The sequence below is a fragment of the Zymoseptoria tritici genome, chromosome 12 (genome assembly GCF_000219625.1).
Source record: "Zymoseptoria tritici IPO323 chromosome 12, whole genome shotgun sequence".
Classification (NCBI taxonomy): Eukaryota; Fungi; Ascomycota; class Dothideomycetes; order Mycosphaerellales; family Mycosphaerellaceae; genus Zymoseptoria; species Zymoseptoria tritici.
In genome coordinates, this window is record NC_018207.1 from 1,111,506 (window position 1) to 1,129,803 (window position 18,298).

General features: G+C 55.7%; 7 protein-coding genes across 7 annotated transcripts; 5 read left to right on the forward strand and 2 right to left on the reverse strand.

The window, feature by feature from the left end:
* Positions 1–526: 526 nt before the first annotated feature.
* CRZ1 (calcineurin transcriptional regulator CRZ1) lies at positions 527–2,801 on the forward strand (the record flags this gene model as incomplete). The annotated part of the gene is made up of 2 exons (XM_003847949.1): positions 527–1,778; positions 1,828–2,801. Coding segments are annotated over 2 exons (2,226 nt in total), but the record flags the coding sequence as incomplete, so codon positions are not given.
* A 543-nt stretch (positions 2,802–3,344) lies between these two features.
* Positions 3,345–4,394, forward strand: MYCGRDRAFT_101794 (uncharacterized protein; the record flags this gene model as incomplete). Its single annotated transcript, XM_003847950.1, has 3 exons — positions 3,345–3,462; positions 3,516–4,217; positions 4,284–4,394. The coding sequence occupies 3 exons, from the start codon at positions 3,370–3,372 to the stop codon at positions 4,392–4,394; spliced, it is 906 nt and encodes a 301-aa protein (XP_003847998.1).
* A 306-nt stretch (positions 4,395–4,700) lies between these two features.
* MYCGRDRAFT_97155 (uncharacterized protein) lies at positions 4,701–6,754 on the reverse strand (the record flags this gene model as incomplete). The annotated part of the gene is made up of 3 exons (XM_003848044.1): positions 4,701–5,184; positions 5,392–6,441; positions 6,513–6,754. 3 exons carry the CDS (start codon positions 6,752–6,754, stop codon positions 4,701–4,703), a joined length of 1,776 nt encoding a protein of 591 aa, XP_003848092.1.
* Positions 6,755–7,709: 955 nt separating this feature from the next.
* Positions 7,710–8,863, forward strand: MYCGRDRAFT_50428 (uncharacterized protein; the record flags this gene model as incomplete). The annotated part of the gene is made up of 4 exons (XM_003847951.1): positions 7,710–7,800; positions 7,932–8,170; positions 8,237–8,561; positions 8,631–8,863. The coding sequence occupies 4 exons, from the start codon at positions 7,710–7,712 to the stop codon at positions 8,861–8,863; spliced, it is 888 nt and encodes a 295-aa protein (XP_003847999.1).
* Positions 8,864–9,656: 793 nt separating this feature from the next.
* MYCGRDRAFT_106395 (uncharacterized protein) lies at positions 9,657–12,285 on the forward strand (the record flags this gene model as incomplete). Its single annotated transcript, XM_003847952.1, has 1 exon — positions 9,657–12,285. The coding sequence occupies one exon, from the start codon at positions 9,780–9,782 to the stop codon at positions 12,093–12,095; it is 2,316 nt and encodes a 771-aa protein (XP_003848000.1).
* A 3,480-nt stretch (positions 12,286–15,765) lies between these two features.
* Positions 15,766–16,227, reverse strand: MYCGRDRAFT_17463 (uncharacterized protein; the record flags this gene model as incomplete). Its single annotated transcript, XM_003848043.1, has 1 exon — positions 15,766–16,227. A coding segment is annotated over one exon (462 nt), but the record flags the coding sequence as incomplete, so codon positions are not given.
* A 399-nt stretch (positions 16,228–16,626) lies between these two features.
* MYCGRDRAFT_50578 (uncharacterized protein) lies at positions 16,627–17,547 on the forward strand (the record flags this gene model as incomplete). The annotated part of the gene is made up of 1 exon (XM_003847953.1): positions 16,627–17,547. One exon carries the CDS (start codon positions 16,627–16,629, stop codon positions 17,545–17,547), a length of 921 nt encoding a protein of 306 aa, XP_003848001.1.
* Positions 17,548–18,298: the final 751 nt, after the last annotated feature.

The window sequence follows — 18,298 nt, forward strand, 5'->3', positions numbered from 1 at the left end:
CACGAGCATCCCCACACCGTCACCTCTCACGTTTCGAAGCTTACCTGAACCATACAAACGTCGACCTTCTTTCGACTGCGCCTCCCCAGAACACCCCCGACACCTTGCCTGACGTTCGAGGTACCCGTTCCGTTCGCCGGATCATCCTCCAGCACTTCCCAAACCACTGGCCCGCGTCACGTCACATGTGGTGGTCAGGTCAGGCAGGCTAAGGTACTTTGGTCGACTGAACAGCGCATTTGCCCTACGAGTCCACTACGACCGCCCGCGCTATTCCCTGGCTCGGCTGGATTGACGTCGCACCCTGGAAGTGCATCCTTCGCCGCACAGCTCGCCATTCCGGACATCCCAACTTCACGGATTGGCTGTCTAGCGCCCGCGCTGGACATCTTCTTCTACTGCTGCATGCCCAAGACCTGACTACCTCATACCCGGTCGCGCGCTTACGACGTCCCTCTTTCTTGTCTTGCTGCTGCACTACCCGTTCCCAAGATAGCAGCATCTAACCCCACCGGCGCACCGCACCATGGACTCTGTCAATCGCGGTCGCTCGCTCTCTGCGCAATCGAACCATTTAAGGCACTCCACCTCCGCCTCGCCGCATCCCGATCCCGTCTCACCCTTCTCCAATAATGACAACTCCTTCGCCGGCTTGAACCAACACGCGACCAACGGCGCATTCGGAGACGCGACCTTTACCCAGGACTTCTCCCAACAGGCGCAATACTCTATGCAACCTGCATTCACCGGCAATACCTTTGAATCGCAAAGCAATAACCTTGCAGATAGCAGCTTCCTACAAGGGCAGCAGACCTTCCAGAACGTCTCCTCCAACCAGATCGACAACTCCTTCCCCTCCTTCGACTTGAACCAGAACAACTTCAATCAACCCGCATCACTCGACCCAACTCTCCTCGACTTCAACACGAATACGCTCGACCTGCTGCAGACGCAAAATCTAAATCAGAACCACAACAACAACCTCGATCCAATGGCGGCCACAATGCAGTCACACTCGTCCACGCCTCCCCACCTCTTTGCGAATGGCCGGCGAACATCTGGTACACCAAGCCCAGCTGGCTCACCTGGCTTCCAGCAGGCGAACATGAACTTTGGGAACGGCATGAATGGGAACGGCATGAACGGGAATGGCATGAACAGGCCGAGGAATGCGTCAGAGTCGCTAGACCCTTCAAGTGCACTGTTTCCACCACAAGGACAAAATGAGTGGGTGGGCATGGGAGGATACCGATCACACAAGAGGACACCTTCGGACAATCTCTCAGACATCTCGTCAAATCATGCGTCGCCTTATATGGGCACGCTGGACAACTTTGACATTGCAGGATCGCATTCTTCACCCATGTTGAGCGCACACCAGGATCCAACATTCAACGATGGACTCGGTTTGCAACAATTCAGCTTGAACGACAATTCACAATTCAGCCCTGGCCACAGTCCTGGACCTTCACCACACATCATGCCTCAACCGCAACACGCTCTTCCAGCATTTACAGCAGAGAACAATTTCGGTCTGAGTCAGAATTTGAGCGTGTTCAATAACAGTCAGCAACAGCAAAATGGGTTGGAGATGTTCCCAGGTCTCGGCCAGGATCCCTTTCCTTCGATGAATACGCAGGGGTCGAGTCCTGCGGATCCGAATTTTGACGGTCATATGAGCCCGCCAGAGATCAACATTGTACATGCGCCGCCTACGAAAGTGGAGGACATCGTGGGTGCACATCGCTCACAAGATGCGCTGAGTCCACCGTTGAGGAGTGAGTTGACTGAACTGTATTGAGAGAACTCATACTAACACTCTCCCAGCAACAAATCGCCAGCGAGCAAAATCCGACTCTCACGCTGGAGCACGCTCCCCATCTCCAGCACTCAGTTCTGTTCGCGGTCGCTCTCCATCATTACAACATTCCAACACAGAAAACCTCTCCCCCTTCGACAACACTTCCGCACGCTCCTCCCGCTCCGCATCACCAGCTTCTCCTCGCGGCCGACCGGCCCAACCGAATCGTGCCCGTTCCGCCTCCAACGCCTCAGACACCAACGACCGCGGCTACATTCTCGACCTCGCCGATCCCGCCCGAACGCCCTCTACCGGCGGCGAAGGTTCCAAACGACAACAAAAACACCCCGCCACATTCCAATGCACTCTCTGTCCAAAACGCTTCACCCGCGCCTATAACCTCCGTTCCCACCTCCGCACCCACACCGACGAACGACCCTTTGTCTGCACCGTCTGCGGCAAAGCCTTCGCACGGCAACACGACCGCAAGCGTCACGAGGGTCTCCACTCCGGCGAGAAGAAATTCGTCTGCCGCGGCGTGCTGCAGGGTGGTTCATCATGGGGTTGCGGCCGCCGCTTCGCCCGCGCCGATGCTCTCGGTCGACATTTCCGCTCCGAAGCAGGGCGGGTGTGTATCAAACCCCTCCTCGACGAGGAAGCGGCCGACCGACAAAAAGCGTGGATGGAAGAACAACAGCAGGCGCAAATGGCCGCAGGCCTCATGCCTCCTCAAGGCGGTCAACAACCCATGCTCGCGCCACAGCAGGATTTCATGCTCGGAGGAGGAGGTGCAGGAGGAGGGGGAGCGAATTTCTTGCCTGCCGCACTGTTGGCGCAGTATCCTGCTCTGGCGGGGATTGATTGGAATAGTATTCCCACTGGTCCCCCGCCGATGGAGGAGGATGAGATTTCGGGCAGGAGCTCGTTTGATGCGGGGGCGAGTAGTGGTGGGGAAGGATTATATGATGAGTTGAGTGAAGGGGAGGTGAATATGGGAGGTATGAATGGGTTGAATCATGGTGGTGGCGGGGGGATGGGTGGACAGCAGGGACAGGGAGTAGGGTATTTGGGGAATCAGGCGGGGGATTATTTGAGTGACTTTGAGGGGCGGTGAGGGTGATGAGGTGAGAGATGAAAGATGACGGCTGTGACGGATAGATGGACTCTGAGATATTGGCTTTGGGACTTGCTTGCTGCATTTTGAGTTGATTAGTTCTATATACCCCTTCTGAAATGCGGGCTTGCAATTTTTTTCCTTGCTTGGTTCTTGGAGGGGCAGTATACTACCATAGGCATTCAGGCTGTTAATGCGAGGTCGATATACAAGCGCTTAAGATAATAAGAGAAGTGAATGGCTGCTTGCGTCTCTGACAGAGTAGGGCCTGAGGCCAACATGCTGTCGATCAAGGTAGAACTAAGCCGGCGATGAGGGGTCAGCTGGTCCTCCACATCCCGCTTGCAATGTCGTACATCACTTCGCGTTGCTCAAACAACTCAGCTCCCCTCTTCAATCAGTCTACACTCTGAGCAGATTCGTCCAGCCCAATCACTCTCAACCCTCAATCGCAATGTCTCGCCCAGGAAATAGCAGAGGCATGTCCTCGACCAACATTCCCAACACTGGAGGCCGTGTGCTCGAGCGAAAGTTGGCCATCGTCACAGTGAGCTTCCATCTCAATGGCTCTCGACCTACCCATCGCTGACACCTTCTCAGGGCGCCTCCCGCGGCATCGGCGCCGCCATCTGCGAGAACCTCGCCAGCAAAGGCTGCAGTCTGATCATGAACTACACCTCCGACGACTCCGCCAAAATCACAGGAGAACTCGCCAAGTCCCTCGAAGAAAAACACTCCATCACCTGCCTCCCCGTGCAAGCCGATCTAGGTTCCGAGACCGGTCCAGCGCATATCCTCGCCATCGCAAAGTCTCACCTCGCACATCCCAAGTCCAATAAACTCCAAGTCGACATCATCATCAACAACGCCGGGGTGGCATCCAAGTCCCGTCTGGAAGACTGCACGATTGAAGAATTCACCCGTCTTTATAGCGTGAATGTCCGCGGTCCTCTGCTCTTGCTACAAGCTGCTTTGCCTTACCTCCCCACCGACCGCAGTGGGCGAATCGTGAACGTCAGCTCCGTCTCCTCGGCGCTGGGTTTCGAGGAAGACGCCATGTACGGCGGCACGAAAGCGGCGCTGGAAGCGATGACTCGAACATGGGCACGCGAACTCGCGGAGAGAGCGACTGTCAACGCGGTGAATCCGGGACCAGTGGCGACGGATATGTACGCCAAGACGACGAAGGAGTTTCAAGGGAAGATGGCCGGGTGGACGAGGAATGCTCCCCTCGCGGCGATTCGGCCGGATGTGGATCGTCAGGATTTGGTGGAGAATGCAGAGTTGGCGGGTGGGAGGCCGGTGAGTTTGAGCATTCTTCTAGACTCACTCTTGGCCGAGAAAGTAGCATACTGACCACGACGACAGGCATACGACTACGAAATCGCCGGCATCGTGGCAATGCTCTGCACTCCCGACGCAGCTTGGTGCACTGGAAGCACCGTCTGCGCGAACGGAGGCTTCAAGTTCAGCACTTGATTCACCTTCTCCATCACCAAAAATGTACGCAAGACAACCCAATAGTGATACATCACATATCATACAACCAAAACCAATCCAAGCACTGCTCTGCAACCCGAACCTTCGTCCAAAACCGCCCAACGACCCCACGCCCACCCCCATCTAACATACTAGTGATACAACACACATCATACAGCCGAGCCCAATCCAAGCAACTACTCTACAACCCTACTCCACCGTCCAAGTTCCCATCCATTACCCCACCTCCCACCCCCACCTAACAAACCCCACACCCCTCTACTCCAGTCCACAATACCTCCGATACTATCTAGCATGATACTCCGCCCCCCTCTCCTTCCCCCTCTCCTTCCTCACTCCCAACGACAAACCCCTCTCCTCCTCCTCCTCCTCCGCACCATCCAACTGCCCCAATCCCACTCCCACATGCTTCACCTCCCCAACCCCAAACTCCACCGCCTCCGCCACGCCCGGCGGCTCATCCTCCTCCTCATCCTCCTCATCCCCATCATCCCCACTATCATCCTCACTCCTCTTCACCAACCCCCTCAACCCACCCCATCCAAAAACCCCACTCTCCCCCGTCCCGGGCCTCTTGACCTCAAACACACTCCCACCCCTCCCGCTCCAGCTTCCGATTTCGCCTCCAATCGTACTCAAATCGACTCCGACGCCCCAGGCTGAGTCCGTTCTTTCTTCTTCCTCTTTGTCAAGTCGTTCGTCGACTTCTTTTAGAAATTTCCCTATTCCTGTTGCACCGGCGGTGGTTTGAGCTTCGGTGGGAGCAACGCTCAACATCTCCAATTCAGGATGTGCCAATGCGCCCGTCGCGGCGGAGACGGAGGTGCGGCGGTTGGTTCCGCGGAAGGTGGTGGAGGTGGTGAGGAGAGAGGTGTAGTACCGGGTGAAGCGGGTGAGGGCGGGTGGGGGTGTGAGGAAGGACTTGGATTTTGATGGGGTGTGAGTATGTCCTTTGGAGGGTTGTTTGGCTGCTGACGCCGATTTTGTCTTTGTGTCGAAGCCGATATCCGCGTCGGTGGTGGACTTCGACTTGGAATGCGTGTGTGCTGGGTGTTTGCTGCTCACTGAGCGGCGTTTTTGAAGGGGGAAGAGGAAAGCTGGGAGTTTTGCTGTGCGGGGTGGTTCTTCTTCACCTTCTGCTGCTCTGTTCTTGGCGCTTTCAGGTGGGAGTTGCGGTCCGAACACCTCGCCCTGAGGTGCTGTACCTGACCGCACCCTGCGTCCACCGACACTAGTCTCCCTTGTGCCAGCCTCCATCTTCCTCGCCGCCTCTACAGCAAAGTCCCTGGCGCTCATAGCGTCCTTCTTCCCGGCGCTGCCACACCTCTCTCCTCTCGTGTGCGAAGCGAACACCGTCCAAGTTTGGGAGTCGGAGAAGATCTTGCTAGACCTCTTCTCTTCCTCTCCTCCTGTTTCCGCTGAGACATCGACATCTCCTTTCGACTGCCCAAATTCACCAGGCGCGATTCCAGACTTGAAAGACGACGCAGTACCCATTGTCCCGACTGTCGAAGCCCTGGGCCGCTGAGAAGGAGAAGGAGTCGTACCGCCCGTAGCAATGCCATGTTTCGAAGCCGAACGAAACAGCGCTTTTTGACGTTCATGCTTCTCGATCGCGAGGGCCATGAGTTGGTCATCGCCGTTCGTTGGGAGGAGAGCTTGTCTCCGAACTCTCGTCGGCTTGAGAGGCGGGATTGGAGGGGCGGAAGAGCCGTCGAGGGTTGCTGATGGATGGACATGAGCGGAGACGGAGCGCCTGAGGCTGAGCGGCTGGATGCTTGATGGTTTGGTGGAGGTGTAGGCGTTATGGGTACGCTTGTGGCTGAAGGTCCTGGTGGGCGTGGTCGCTTGGATGGGCGTGTAGGCGATGTTTGTGGTGGAGGGGGAGCGTTTGTGGCTGCGTCGCCTGGTGGGTGTCGTTGGTAGGATGGGTGTAATGGGTCGGTACGCGGTGAGGCTGTCGGTGGAGGGATTGTGGGAGTAGAGGCTGCTGGTTTCTCGTCTGATTTCGCGGAGGAATTTGGAGCTGGTGGAGAGGGGTGTCAGATTTTTGACAATCTTTCTTGAGAATGGATGTAGGGATTGGCAAGGGCTCACTTCGGAATCGACTTTGCATCCTCATCGTACTCCGCCGCACTCCTCAAGTCCTTGCGACTAATCTTCGCCTTCAATTTCTGTATGAAACTCTTCCGTCTCGTGAGGGATCGCGTCGAACGCCCCGCCTCATCATCCCTCACTGGCGTCGGCAATTTGCTCTTCCTCGCGTGAGGATGGTCCGGTGGCAGTGCAGCCGTCGCGAGAGCAGCTTGGAAGTCGAAGTCGGGGGTTGGACGGGTCATAGTGATACTCCTCCTGGTGTGTCGAATCGATGGGACAGGCGAGGACGGATCGAAGGTCGGATATGTGAAATGATATAGAGACGAGCTCGAATTGTTGGGACGGTGAATGGAAGGGTATTTTGGGACATGTTGAGAGGAGGAAGTGGAAGGACGGACGCGGGAGAAGTCCTCCATTCTGGGGGGAGGAGGAGGAAGGAGATGGTGGTGGACTTGCCATTGTGATTGAACAGAAGGGAGGCGGGGGTGAGAGTGGGTTTTGATGTTTGTTGTGGAAAGGGAAGGTGCTGAGGATGTTCTTGACAAGTATATGGGATCCCCGGTCGTGGTTGTGTTTACCGTTTGTCCGTTTTCTGGGATGGGTATTCGAGAACAGAACAGGGAGGCTGAATACGGGAAACGATCGCGTCCATGCGCCTATGTGCCAATATTGGTGCCAGAAATGCATCGCGATCTGGGCTGAAATAGAGCAAGTCAACCTGGAAACTGGGACTTTATCGAACTGCAGCACGGCGGAGAAGTGCGGTGGCGGGCACAACTTGTCCAGGATGACTTGCCTACCGTAGGTATTGCTTTGGTGCTGCGCTCGTGTACTCGACTTCCTCGAGCGTGTGTACGCCCGCTTCGAAACGCGTTGATCTGCGCGTTTATTTCATGCTCTGGTGATGAAGACGAAGGCGATGTTGATGGAAAAAGCTGACAACGCCGTGCAAGATGCTGACACAGCGCAACCCTGTCGCTCATATCCTGTCGACGCCGTGCCGAGGCTCAGCCTCTCACCCGAGGGGCAACCTGAGCTTCCAACATCAAGGTGGACTTGTTGATCGACTTCACCTCTTGTTCCATCACTACATCGGTCGTCAAACCATTGTCATCTACATCTTGTCTAGAAAGCATTTGTATTGGAGAAGAGACCAAAAGTTCCGAACCTCACTGCAATACACAAGAAGTCTCCACCATGGCTCACGCAGCGAGCTCCACCAACCTCTCCGTTGAGAACCTCTTCTCGTTCAAGAACCATGTCGTTCTTGTCACCGGTGGTGCTACAGGTACGTCCATCCATTCTTATGAATCCACGAGTTAAAGTTTGCGATTACACAAAACACTCTTCGAACAAACCTCTCCATCACCCTCCCTCCTCTCAGCTTCATGCCATCCACTAACACCCCCATCCTCATAGGCCTCGGCGAAATGGCCGCCCAAGGTTTCGTCCAAAACGGCGCCCGCGTCTTCATCGCCAGCCGCAAAGAATCCGAATTGAAATCCACTTCCTCCCGCCTGAACTCCCTCGGACCCGGCAAATGCGAGTACATCGTCGCCGACCTCAAGGACAAAGCCGGCGCCGACGCTCTCTGTGCTGAGGTGAAGAAGCGTACCGACCGATTGACCGTCCTGGTCAACAACTCTGGTGCGACTTGGGTGAGTTATCTTCAACCCCTCCGTTGAAGTGATGGCGGTCGTGTACTGATGCAATGTCCCATCTAGGGAGCACCATACGACGACTTTCCCGAATCCGGCTGGGATAAACTCATGGCGCTGAATGTCAAGTCCATCTTTTACACCACCGTCGGTTTGGACGCTCTTCTCAAAAAGGGCGCGACGGCTGCTAACCCTTCCCGCGTCATCAACATCGCTTCTATGGCGGGTATCCAGACCATCGACGTGACCGTCGGTTCGGAGGGAGGCCTAGCCGCTCCGGGAAGTGGGACTTTCTCGTACGGACCGAGTAAAGCAGCATGTATCCATTTGAGCAAGCTGCAGGCGAGTAAATTGATGAAGGATCACGTTACTGTGAATTGTATTTGTCCTGGTTAGTACATATACCACCTACCTCTGTCGCCTCCTCGGCCTGGTTATGGGTTGCTAATGTGCATTGCAGGCGCCTTCCCCTCCAAAATGACAGCTTTCGGCTTCGACAAGGCCATGGACACGCTTCTTTCCGGCCAGCCGAGTGGACGTGTGGGCACACCCGAGGATTTCGCGGGTTTGGTGCTGTTTTTGAGCAGTTTGGGGGCGGCGCATATGACGGGGAATGTGTTGGAGGTGGATGGTGGGAGCACGTTGAGTGGGTTTAGGGGGAAGGCGAAGAGGAGGGCGGATCAGAAGTTGTAGATGAATGAGAGGGAGGGGGGGAGGGAGGGATGGAGATGTTGTGTATGGATCTTGCTGTATTTACGAGGAGCTCCAGGCCTGTTGTACACGCAAAAAGTGGGAGGTCGATGATATTGACGAGCAATTGGCATAGCTCGCTGCTTTTGAATGGTTTTGCAACCACTACCGCTGGCGGAACATTATAGAGAATTCTGAAGGTCGACCGACAGCATGCTGTCGCAATGACACCGAAAGATTCACGTAGTCGAGCAACGAGACGATCGAGCTCATGAAAGACCCAACTGCTCAGCATTGTGGATCGATGATCTCTCCATGGATGACGGATTCTCGTGTGGAGGCTGATCCGGTCCCACCGGAGCTCCAGACCTGGGGTGTGTTTCTGACCGTCTGCGTCTTGCGCAAGAGCGGTGAGCTGTTCTCGCCCTGTTGTCTGGATCCGCATAGCTTCAACTCATGATACTCCTGAGAGATTTCCGCCCAAGTGAGGTCTACCAAGACTACTCTTCTAGTTCATATTCCGTTGCCATGTCAGTTTAGTTGAGAAAAACCTGTGGTTCGTTTCTGTCAGGGCATCATCATCACCAGTCTGGACGGACGCTGACCCCGAGGAACGACCCGCTGTCTTACAGCCAATCACATTGCCTCCTTCAGCTGAAACCCCCACCAAAAAAAGTCAGCAGCATTGAAGTGATTGCGAGCTCGGGGCGGGCAGGCACACGCAGAAACATTCCTTACTTCGCCCCTCCTCAACCACCTTTCCTCTCTTCTTCTCCGACATCCTCCTCCTCCATACCACAACACCACACCGACTCTTCTCATCAGGTGTGAACTTCTTCTCTACTACATCACCCTCGAAATCATTGCGTTTCGAGCCTTGTCCTCCATCACCCGCATCAAACCCTCCACCGCCATCACCATGGTGCAATCCTCCATCCTCGGTTTCCCTCGCATGGGACGTCTCCGCGACCTCAAGAAGGCCAACGAGGCTTACTGGGGCGAGAAGCTCTCCCGTGATGACCTCCTCGCCGAGGGAAAGAGACTGAGACTCGAGCACTGGAAGATTCAGAAGAACGCCGGCGTCGACATCATCCCCAGCAATGACTTCGCCCACTACGACCACGTCTTGGACCACATCCAGATGTTCAACGCCGCTCCTGAGCGATACACCAAGCACAACCTCGCTCCCATTGACGAGTACTTCGCCATGGGTCGTGGCCACCAGAAGGGTGACGTCGATGTCCCATCTCTCGAGATGGTGAAGTGGTTCGACTCCAACTACCACTACGTCAAGCCTACCCTTCAGGACAACCAGACCTTCAAGCTTGTCCAGAACCCAAAGCCCGTTGCTGAGTTCCTCGAGGCCAAGGAGGCTGGCATCACCACCCGCCCTGTCCTCCTGGGACCCGTCTCTTTCCTCCACCTCGGAAAGGCCGACCGTGGCCAGAGCGTTGACCCAATCACTCTGCTTGAGAAGCTTCTCCCAGTTTACGAGGAGCTCCTCACCAAGCTCAAGGAGGCTGGTGCCGAGACTGTCCAGATCGATGAGCCCATTCTCGTCTACGATCTCCCACAAAAGACTCGTGCTGCCTTCAAGCCAGCATACGAGAAGCTTGCCGCTCTCCAGGGCAGCAAGGGACCTCAACTCATCGTCGCCACCTACTTCGGTGACATCGTCCACAACCTTGACGTTGTCGACCAGGCCTTGACTGGTGTGTCTGGTCTCCACATCGACCTCGTCCGCAACCCAGAGCAGCTCAACAAGGTCATTGAGCACCTCGGACCAAAGCAGATCCTCTCCGCCGGTCTCGTTGACGGCCGCAACATCTGGAAGACCAACTTCAAGCGTGCTATTGAGACTGCCGAGGCCGCCATCCAGAAGCTCGGAAAGGACCGCGTTATTGTCGCCACCTCCAGCTCTCTCCTCCACACCCCACACACTCTTGACAGCGAGAAGAACCTCGACGAGGAGGTCCGCGACTGGTTCGCCTTTGCCACCGAGAAGGCTACTGAGGTTGCCATCCTCGCCAAGGCCGTCACCGATGGTCCAAAGAGCGTCGAGGCTGAGCTCGAGGCCAACGCCAAGAGCATGAACTCCCGCGCTACCTCCAAGCGCACCAACAACCCAGAGGTCAAGAAGCGTGTCGAGGCTGTCCAGAAGGCCGACTACGAACGCAAGTCTCCCTTCCCCACCCGTCTCGCCGCACAGAAGGAGCACCTCAAGCTCCCCGAGTTCCCGACCACCACCATCGGATCCTTCCCTCAGACCAAGGACATCCGTATCCAGCGCAACAAGTTCACCAAGGGTGAGATCACCGCCGAGGAGTACGAGAAGTTCATCGAGAAGGAGATTCGCGACTGCATCGCCATCCAGGAAGAGCTTGGCCTCGACGTCTACGTCCACGGTGAGCCAGAGCGCAACGACATGGTGCAATACTTTGGTGAGCGTCTCGATGGTTACGCTTTCACCACCCACGCCTGGGTTCAGTCCTACGGCTCCCGCTGCGTGCGTCCGCCAATCCTTGTTGGTGACGTTTCTCGCCCAGCACCCATGACCGTCAAGGAGTCCAAGTACGCGGCCTCTGTCAGCAAGAAACCAATGAAGGGCATGCTTACTGGTCCCATCACCTGCCTCCGCTGGTCATTCCCTCGTGATGATGTCCACCAGTCCGTCCAGGCTCAGCAGCTCGCTCTCGCCCTCCGCGATGAGGTTGTTGACCTTGAGAAGGCCGGCGTCAATGTCATTCAGGTCGACGAGCCCGCTCTTCGTGAGGGTCTTCCCCTCCGCGCCGGTTCCGAGCGTGAGAAGTACCTCACCTGGGCCGTCGAGAGCTTCAAGCTTTCCACCGCCGGTGTCGAGGACTCCACCCAGATCCACTCCCACTTCTGCTACTCCGAGTTCCAAGACTTCTTCCACGCCATCGCCGCCCTCGACGCCGATGTCCTCTCCATTGAGAACTCCAAGTCGGACGCCAAGCTCCTCAAGGTCTTCATCGACGAGGCCTACCCTCGCCACATCGGACCCGGTGTCTACGACATCCACTCCCCTCGTGTTCCTTCTGAGCAGGAGATCAAGGACCGCATCGAGGAGATGTTGCAGTACCTCAAGCCCGAGCAGCTGTGGATCAACCCCGACTGTGGTCTCAAGACACGCCAGTGGAAGGAGACCAAGGCTGCGTTGAGCAACATGGTCAGCGCCGCCAAGTTCTACCGTGAGAAGCACGCTTCCAAGTAAGAGGTCCGCCTGTTTGCTTGTGACTGTGTGTTGATTACGGTCGGAATGTTTACGAGTTTCCTTTGTTGCATTGGCGGGTGCGGCGGGCGATTTTGACTTGTCATCAAGTCGATATCGCCAAAAGCTGGGGCAGCGACTCAACCTGCTGCTCCTTTGATCTTTTTCAACAAGTGATACCCAGAGAGAATTTTACTCAACGTCTTATTATGGTAGCGATGGAGTTCAACATGGGAAAATGGAAAATGGGTATTTTGAAGAGCATGCATTTGCATGTCGTGATGGTTGCATGGTGGTGAGGTGTGAGGAGATGAGATGAGAGAGATGAGATGGGGAGATGGGAATAAAAAGTTCTAGATGTAAAACAGTTCAGGGACGGTATTTTAACACTCGTCGTCTTTGATTGATGTCTCCCTTTCAGTGTCGTTGACGTGGATATGAAGTGGTGTGGTATGCTGATGGGAGAAATGGTCTGCCACCCACGAGTTCGGTCTTGCCATCACGAGAGCGGAGAGGGCGGAGAGGAGGAGGGGAGTGGGGGGATTGGGTGCGTCTGGGGTTGGAGGATTTGAGAGCGAGTAAGGAGGAGTATTTGGATCGGTTTGGAGTGGAGGGGTTTGGGAAGGGGACTATTAGGAGGTTGGAGGAGGTGGTTGAGGCGAGAAGGGTGGACGGTGTGGTGGCATGATGAAGTGCTTGGAAGATGGAGATATATAGTAAATGCTTCGTGCTGCTTTGCTTTGCTTTGCTCGGCTTTATCGTGCTTCCTTCTAGACATACTTCCCAATACCGTCATCATTCGCTCTCATGCCGTACTGACTACCGCCTCACACTCCTCCGACTCCCGGCAGCAGAGAACAGGGATCTCGAGTCATACTGCGGCACACCTGCTCCTCTCACGCCACTGATCCGCGAGAGCTCAGGGTCAGGTCGGCTCCCGACTGTTGGAATTGATCGACTAGGTGGCAGAGAGACGCGACTGCGCGGTGATTGAGAAGGTGGGCGAAATGGTGCACTGACGGGATGTGCACTCTGACTGTACTGGCTCTGGTGAGTGCTTCGTGAAAGGGGGACTCGTTCGACAGGGGCGTACGCTCTGCTGTCGAGCTGACGTCCCGACTGCGATGGTGGAGGCATGAAGTGCGAACTCGATAGTCGATCGTATTGATGGTCATTCTGGCGAGGGGCACTGCTGCTCAATGTGCTGAGCGGAGGAGGGCCCATTGAGCCACGTACGGCCTCGGACCGATGTGAGCTGAGATGATCGCCTCGACCTGAGACAGCAGGAGGGCGGCGCCAGTCGTTGTCGAATACTGGACCCGAGGGCCTGGCACTCTGAGACGACTTTGCATGGCCTTTGAAGAAGGGACTGATCACCGATGCGGCAGGTGGATCTGCGATGCGGCGTCGCGCGGGCGATCTTTGCTGGTATGTGAAACCAGGCTCGTGTGTTGCATTTGTCCGCAACCTGGAGCCGGTTGACGGTGGGACTGGTTCCATCTCGCGAGGTGCATGCATACCGCTCTGCTGTGCAATCGTTCCATACGATGCACCGAAGTGATTGATCCTGGGGCGTCTTGTGCCGCTCGTGAGATTGGTGTCCAGTATACGGGCGGCGGGATCATCCTCTTGATAGATGTCGTGCTCCCTCGGCTGCGGGTCTCTGGAGCCCGTGTATTGCACGTCCTCCCGCAAGACTTGGCAGTCGTTATTGAAGGGCATTCGAGCTCCGTCGCTAGGAATTGATCTTCTCGCTTCCGAGTCAAGTCTTGTATGGCCAATACGGGATATGAGATCCCTTTGCGAGTGCTGAGGCGAAACGGCACCATATGCTGCCAGATACTGCCGATGAGAGTCTTCCGGAGGAACACCGTAGCTTCCCATTTGACGAAGATCTTGTGCTTTGGTCGGCAGGACCCTGCGCTGCTGCAAGTCCTCCCAAGGCGGCACGACAGGGGTCTGTGACGGTAAAGCCACGCTTTGTGGCGGCGGACGGGCTAAGAGGTCTTGCGGAGGCCTCGTAGACTGTGACGCAAGACCTGATGGCCGTTGGCTAGTGAGATGTGTGCCATGTTCGAATCGCGTGCCAACGGACTGTGGCGGAGGCATACGACCAGGCCCAGACTGATGCGTGGTGTTGACAGAATCGGCTCGTGTAGCGGCATAGGGATCGTAGTCTGACATTTTGCGCTTGTGTGAAGACGAGCTCTTCTGTCGGCCTGCGCTGGTTTGTCAGTCTTGAGCCTGCCGGCAAAGCAGGACCGCAGCCCACCTATAGCGACATTGCTGTCGTGGGAGCCGCCATGGTCAGTTCGGCTTTGCTGCGCATCTCTGGCTGAGTCTTGTGGCGGATCAAAGGCATACTGCTTGAGCGGGTAGTCGACGCCGAGCTCACGAAGTTGCGATCGCATAGCTGTCAGATCTCTGCATACTGGTCAGCACACTCCCTTCCTCAATTTCTGCTTACTCTCACTTCGCCATGTCGACAACGATACCCATGTAGTGTTCGATGCCGTCTTTTCGCTGGTTCCACTTCTCCAATCTGTTGTTGGCGTCTTCCAATGCCACCTTGCACTCCACCAACTCTTTCTGTAGTGAAGTTTCCCGCTTTCGCCATTGCTTGCGCTCCTTTGCCAGCGCCGCTTCCATCGTTCGCTGCTTCGACTCGGCTGACTTGAAGATCTCCCGGACTTTTGTTGAATATCGGACGAATCTGTTGTATTGGAACTGCATTGGCATGAGCACTGACAAGTCATGGTGACGTGAGACGATCTCACCCGCAAAGCATCCATTCCAGGTCCTTCAGCATCGAGCTTGATCGGCGGACAGACAAGCCAATCGGATGGTATTACTCCGTCGTATTCGCCAGGATTGACTCCGCGGATGGCAAACAGTTCGCGTGCGTTGAAGTCGTTCGATACTGCACATACAGGACATGGTGCACGTGGACCGGAATGATTTGAGTGGAATGGCACAGCTGGAGGCATCGCATGTCAGTGATAGCTGTGGTTCTGGGTCATCGTCCTCCTCACCTCCACCTTCAAGGTGTTTGCTGCAAAAGATGTGAGTGCAGGCACCCATCCACAGTCTGGCGACCGTGCCATTCTCATCTCCATCGCCACTGCTGAAGCCATGATTGCTGTCTTTCGTGGCGTAGATGTCCGACACTACAGCCTGGCAGACGTCGCAGCTGAAGATGATCTCCTCGATAGTGATGCTCCTGTCGGCGGTGGAGTGGGCGGCGTGCGAGCCGTCGGACGGCACCATGGTAGGGCTGCAAGATGTGAGTGATGCATGAGAGATGGAGGAGCACAGAGAAGAGATGAAGTGCGATGCGTTGAGGTCGCGAGATGTTGGAATAAGGTTTAGGCGGAGATGTGGAAGTCGCGTGGAGGGCTGTTTCCTCAGCTGGTCTTTGAGGCAGCGGTTTTGTGAAGTGCATCAAACAACCTCCATCATCTCAAAGTCCTACGAGTGGAGATTTGTGAAGTTCTGTGCATGCTTAGTATATACGCGGGTCAAAAACCCGTCTCTTAGTACACCTCATATCTATATGAAAGTGCGGCACGGGTATCTGTAGGATGTCAGCAAATTGCCCGTATGTCCCCTCCCTTCCCAGGTATACGTACGCATCGCCATAGGTCTGCTCCTCCGCCTCAATCAGCTTGTACCTCTTTCCTCCCTGCCTGTTCATTGATGGCGGAAGTGGCGGCAAGCCATCTGATCCCAACACACTTGCGAATGTGCCCTTGTTCTTCTCAAAGTACGTGCTCAAGCCCTTCTCACCCTCCTGCTTGACCTCCACCAGCTGGTTCTTTCCCGCGTCGCCAATCTTCAACACGTCCTCTTTCGGCGCCGCCGCTGATCCCACACTCAACAATCCCACCACATCCGGCTGCGTCACGACGGACAGCTTCGGATACGACCTGCGCACGTCGCGCTTCCAGTACGGGTTGTCGGCGATGTCGGCGGCAGGTGTTGTGACTGCGTCCGTGTATTCGAGTGGATCGTTGCCGCCTGGCGGTGGGTTCCGGAATTGAGGGTTGAGAGGCACGCCGGATGATCGCGCTGGGTCGAGAGCAAAGAATTTGTGTATCCTGCCCCAGATGCCGACGGGTTGAACGGTGTATTTCTGGAACGGTTAGCGGGAGGCTGGTGGAGGGGGTTGTCGAGGGAAACGCACTCCGGCAATGGTGGCCTTGCTGGCCGTCGAGACGACACCCTTCACACCTTTGGTGGCCATGGCTGCGGTGTGAGCGAAGAGGAGAGATTTGTGCTTGCGCGATCGAAGAGTTGTCGGTTCTCCAATGCCAAAGGGCGAGGTTGCGACGCCAAGCATCGTCGGCTGGACTTGCCCATTCGGCCGGCTTCACTTCACCTGAACCGACGGCAACTTGAGGAAAGAACATCACATGCTAGATATATACATCAGCGTATCGAGATCCATCAACGTCTTCTCTTCGCTCGACATATTGTCTCCTTCTGCTCTCGCAAGACACACAATCGAAGGCATGCCAGCATGACCACTGATCCAATGACTGCCAGACTCGCACCCTTCACCAAACTGCTCCCTGAACTCTCCACGGCACTGAAGACCTTCCAAGCATCATCCTCCCGCTTTCAAGTCCTCAAAACAGTCCATCCATCCTCATTCGAGCCCATCAATCCCACAAGACCGTCAGACTCCGAATCTCCAAAAACACTATTCATTCTCGACTCCTCCTTCAACCCGCCATCAACAGCCCACCTACATCTCGCACGATCCGTGCTATCTGAATCTACATCTCCAAAGCCCCATCGGCTCCTCCTCTGCTTCAGCACTCAAAATGCCGACAAAGCTCCCTCTGCTGCTTCTTTTCCGCACCGCCTGACGATGATGACGATCTTCGCCCAAGACCTTCTCAAATCCATAACCGACTCCACAGGAACCTCATCAGCAGAACCCGTTCCCATCGATATCGGCGTAACAAAGGCTCCATACTACACCGACAAGTCTTCCGCCATCGAGTCCGACGGAGCAGAATGGTACCCTTCCAAACCAAGACATATTCACCTGGTCGGCTTCGACACCTTAACCCGCTTCTTCGCCGCAAAATACTACCAAGACTTTGATCCGCCACTATCTGCTCTGGAACCGTACTTCTCTGCTGGTCATCATCTGCGAGTCACTCTCCGTCCGGACGAGAAGTACGGTACTGTGGAGGAGCAGCGGGCTTTTCTGAAGAATATGGAGGATGGCGGGCTGGAGAGTGTGGGTGGGAAGAGGGAGTGGGCGAAGGCTGTGCAATTGGTGGAGCCGAATGAGGAGGGTGGTGTGAGTAGTACGAAGATCAGAACAGCGGCGAAGGAGGAGAGATGGGAGGTTGTAGACGGATTGTGCACAGAGGGAGTGGCGGGGTGGGTGAGGAGGGAGGGCCTTTACGAGGAGGACGCGGAGGGGAAGAAAATGGGATGAGAGCATGGCGTTCCGATCTTTGTGAGTCTGACAGATTGGGTGGACACGAGTACATCAGAGCTCATTGACTTCTTGCAATACAGGCTATCTTTCACAGTACCATCGATCTACAATCGAGGCCCTTGTACAGCATCGTTGGTTTCCTTTCCTCGCCACCTGTCAAACGAGAGTCTTGTTGTTTGCAACGCTCCATGCCTACAATCCTCCCTCCTGCGCTTTCTCAGCTTCGCCGTTGTCCACCTTGACAACACACTTGCCCGCCCGCCCAATACCCAATCTCGCCACTTCCTCTCCACACCTGGCTACGTCAGCCGCGAGCTGTTTCACGCGCACCTCGCTCGCTGCGGAGTGTCGCTTCCACTTTGCTGCTTCACGCTTCCAGACTTGCGATGCTACCACCATGTCGTCCTTGTCCTTCTCAAACATCTCCTGCTCCATTCTGGCTATGATCTCCAGCAAAACGAGTCTCGCGTGCAGCAGCTTGCTGTCCGTGCTCTTGTTGTCCGCGATTCCGCTCACGCCAGCAACGGTACCCGCGCTGACAGGCTGCGTTGGCTGGGACTTCTGGGTAAGTGGCTGTACAATCGCCATCTTGGTCAGCCGTGGTCTCTCAAGATTTTGGGAAGTGATAGAACTGACCTTGAGTGCAGCGGTTTAACCTTCAGTGCGTTCAGCAGTCTTGCGGCCGATCATGATGCCCAGAGTGGCTGAAACCATGATGAGGATCACGATGTTGCACAGGCCGACGGCG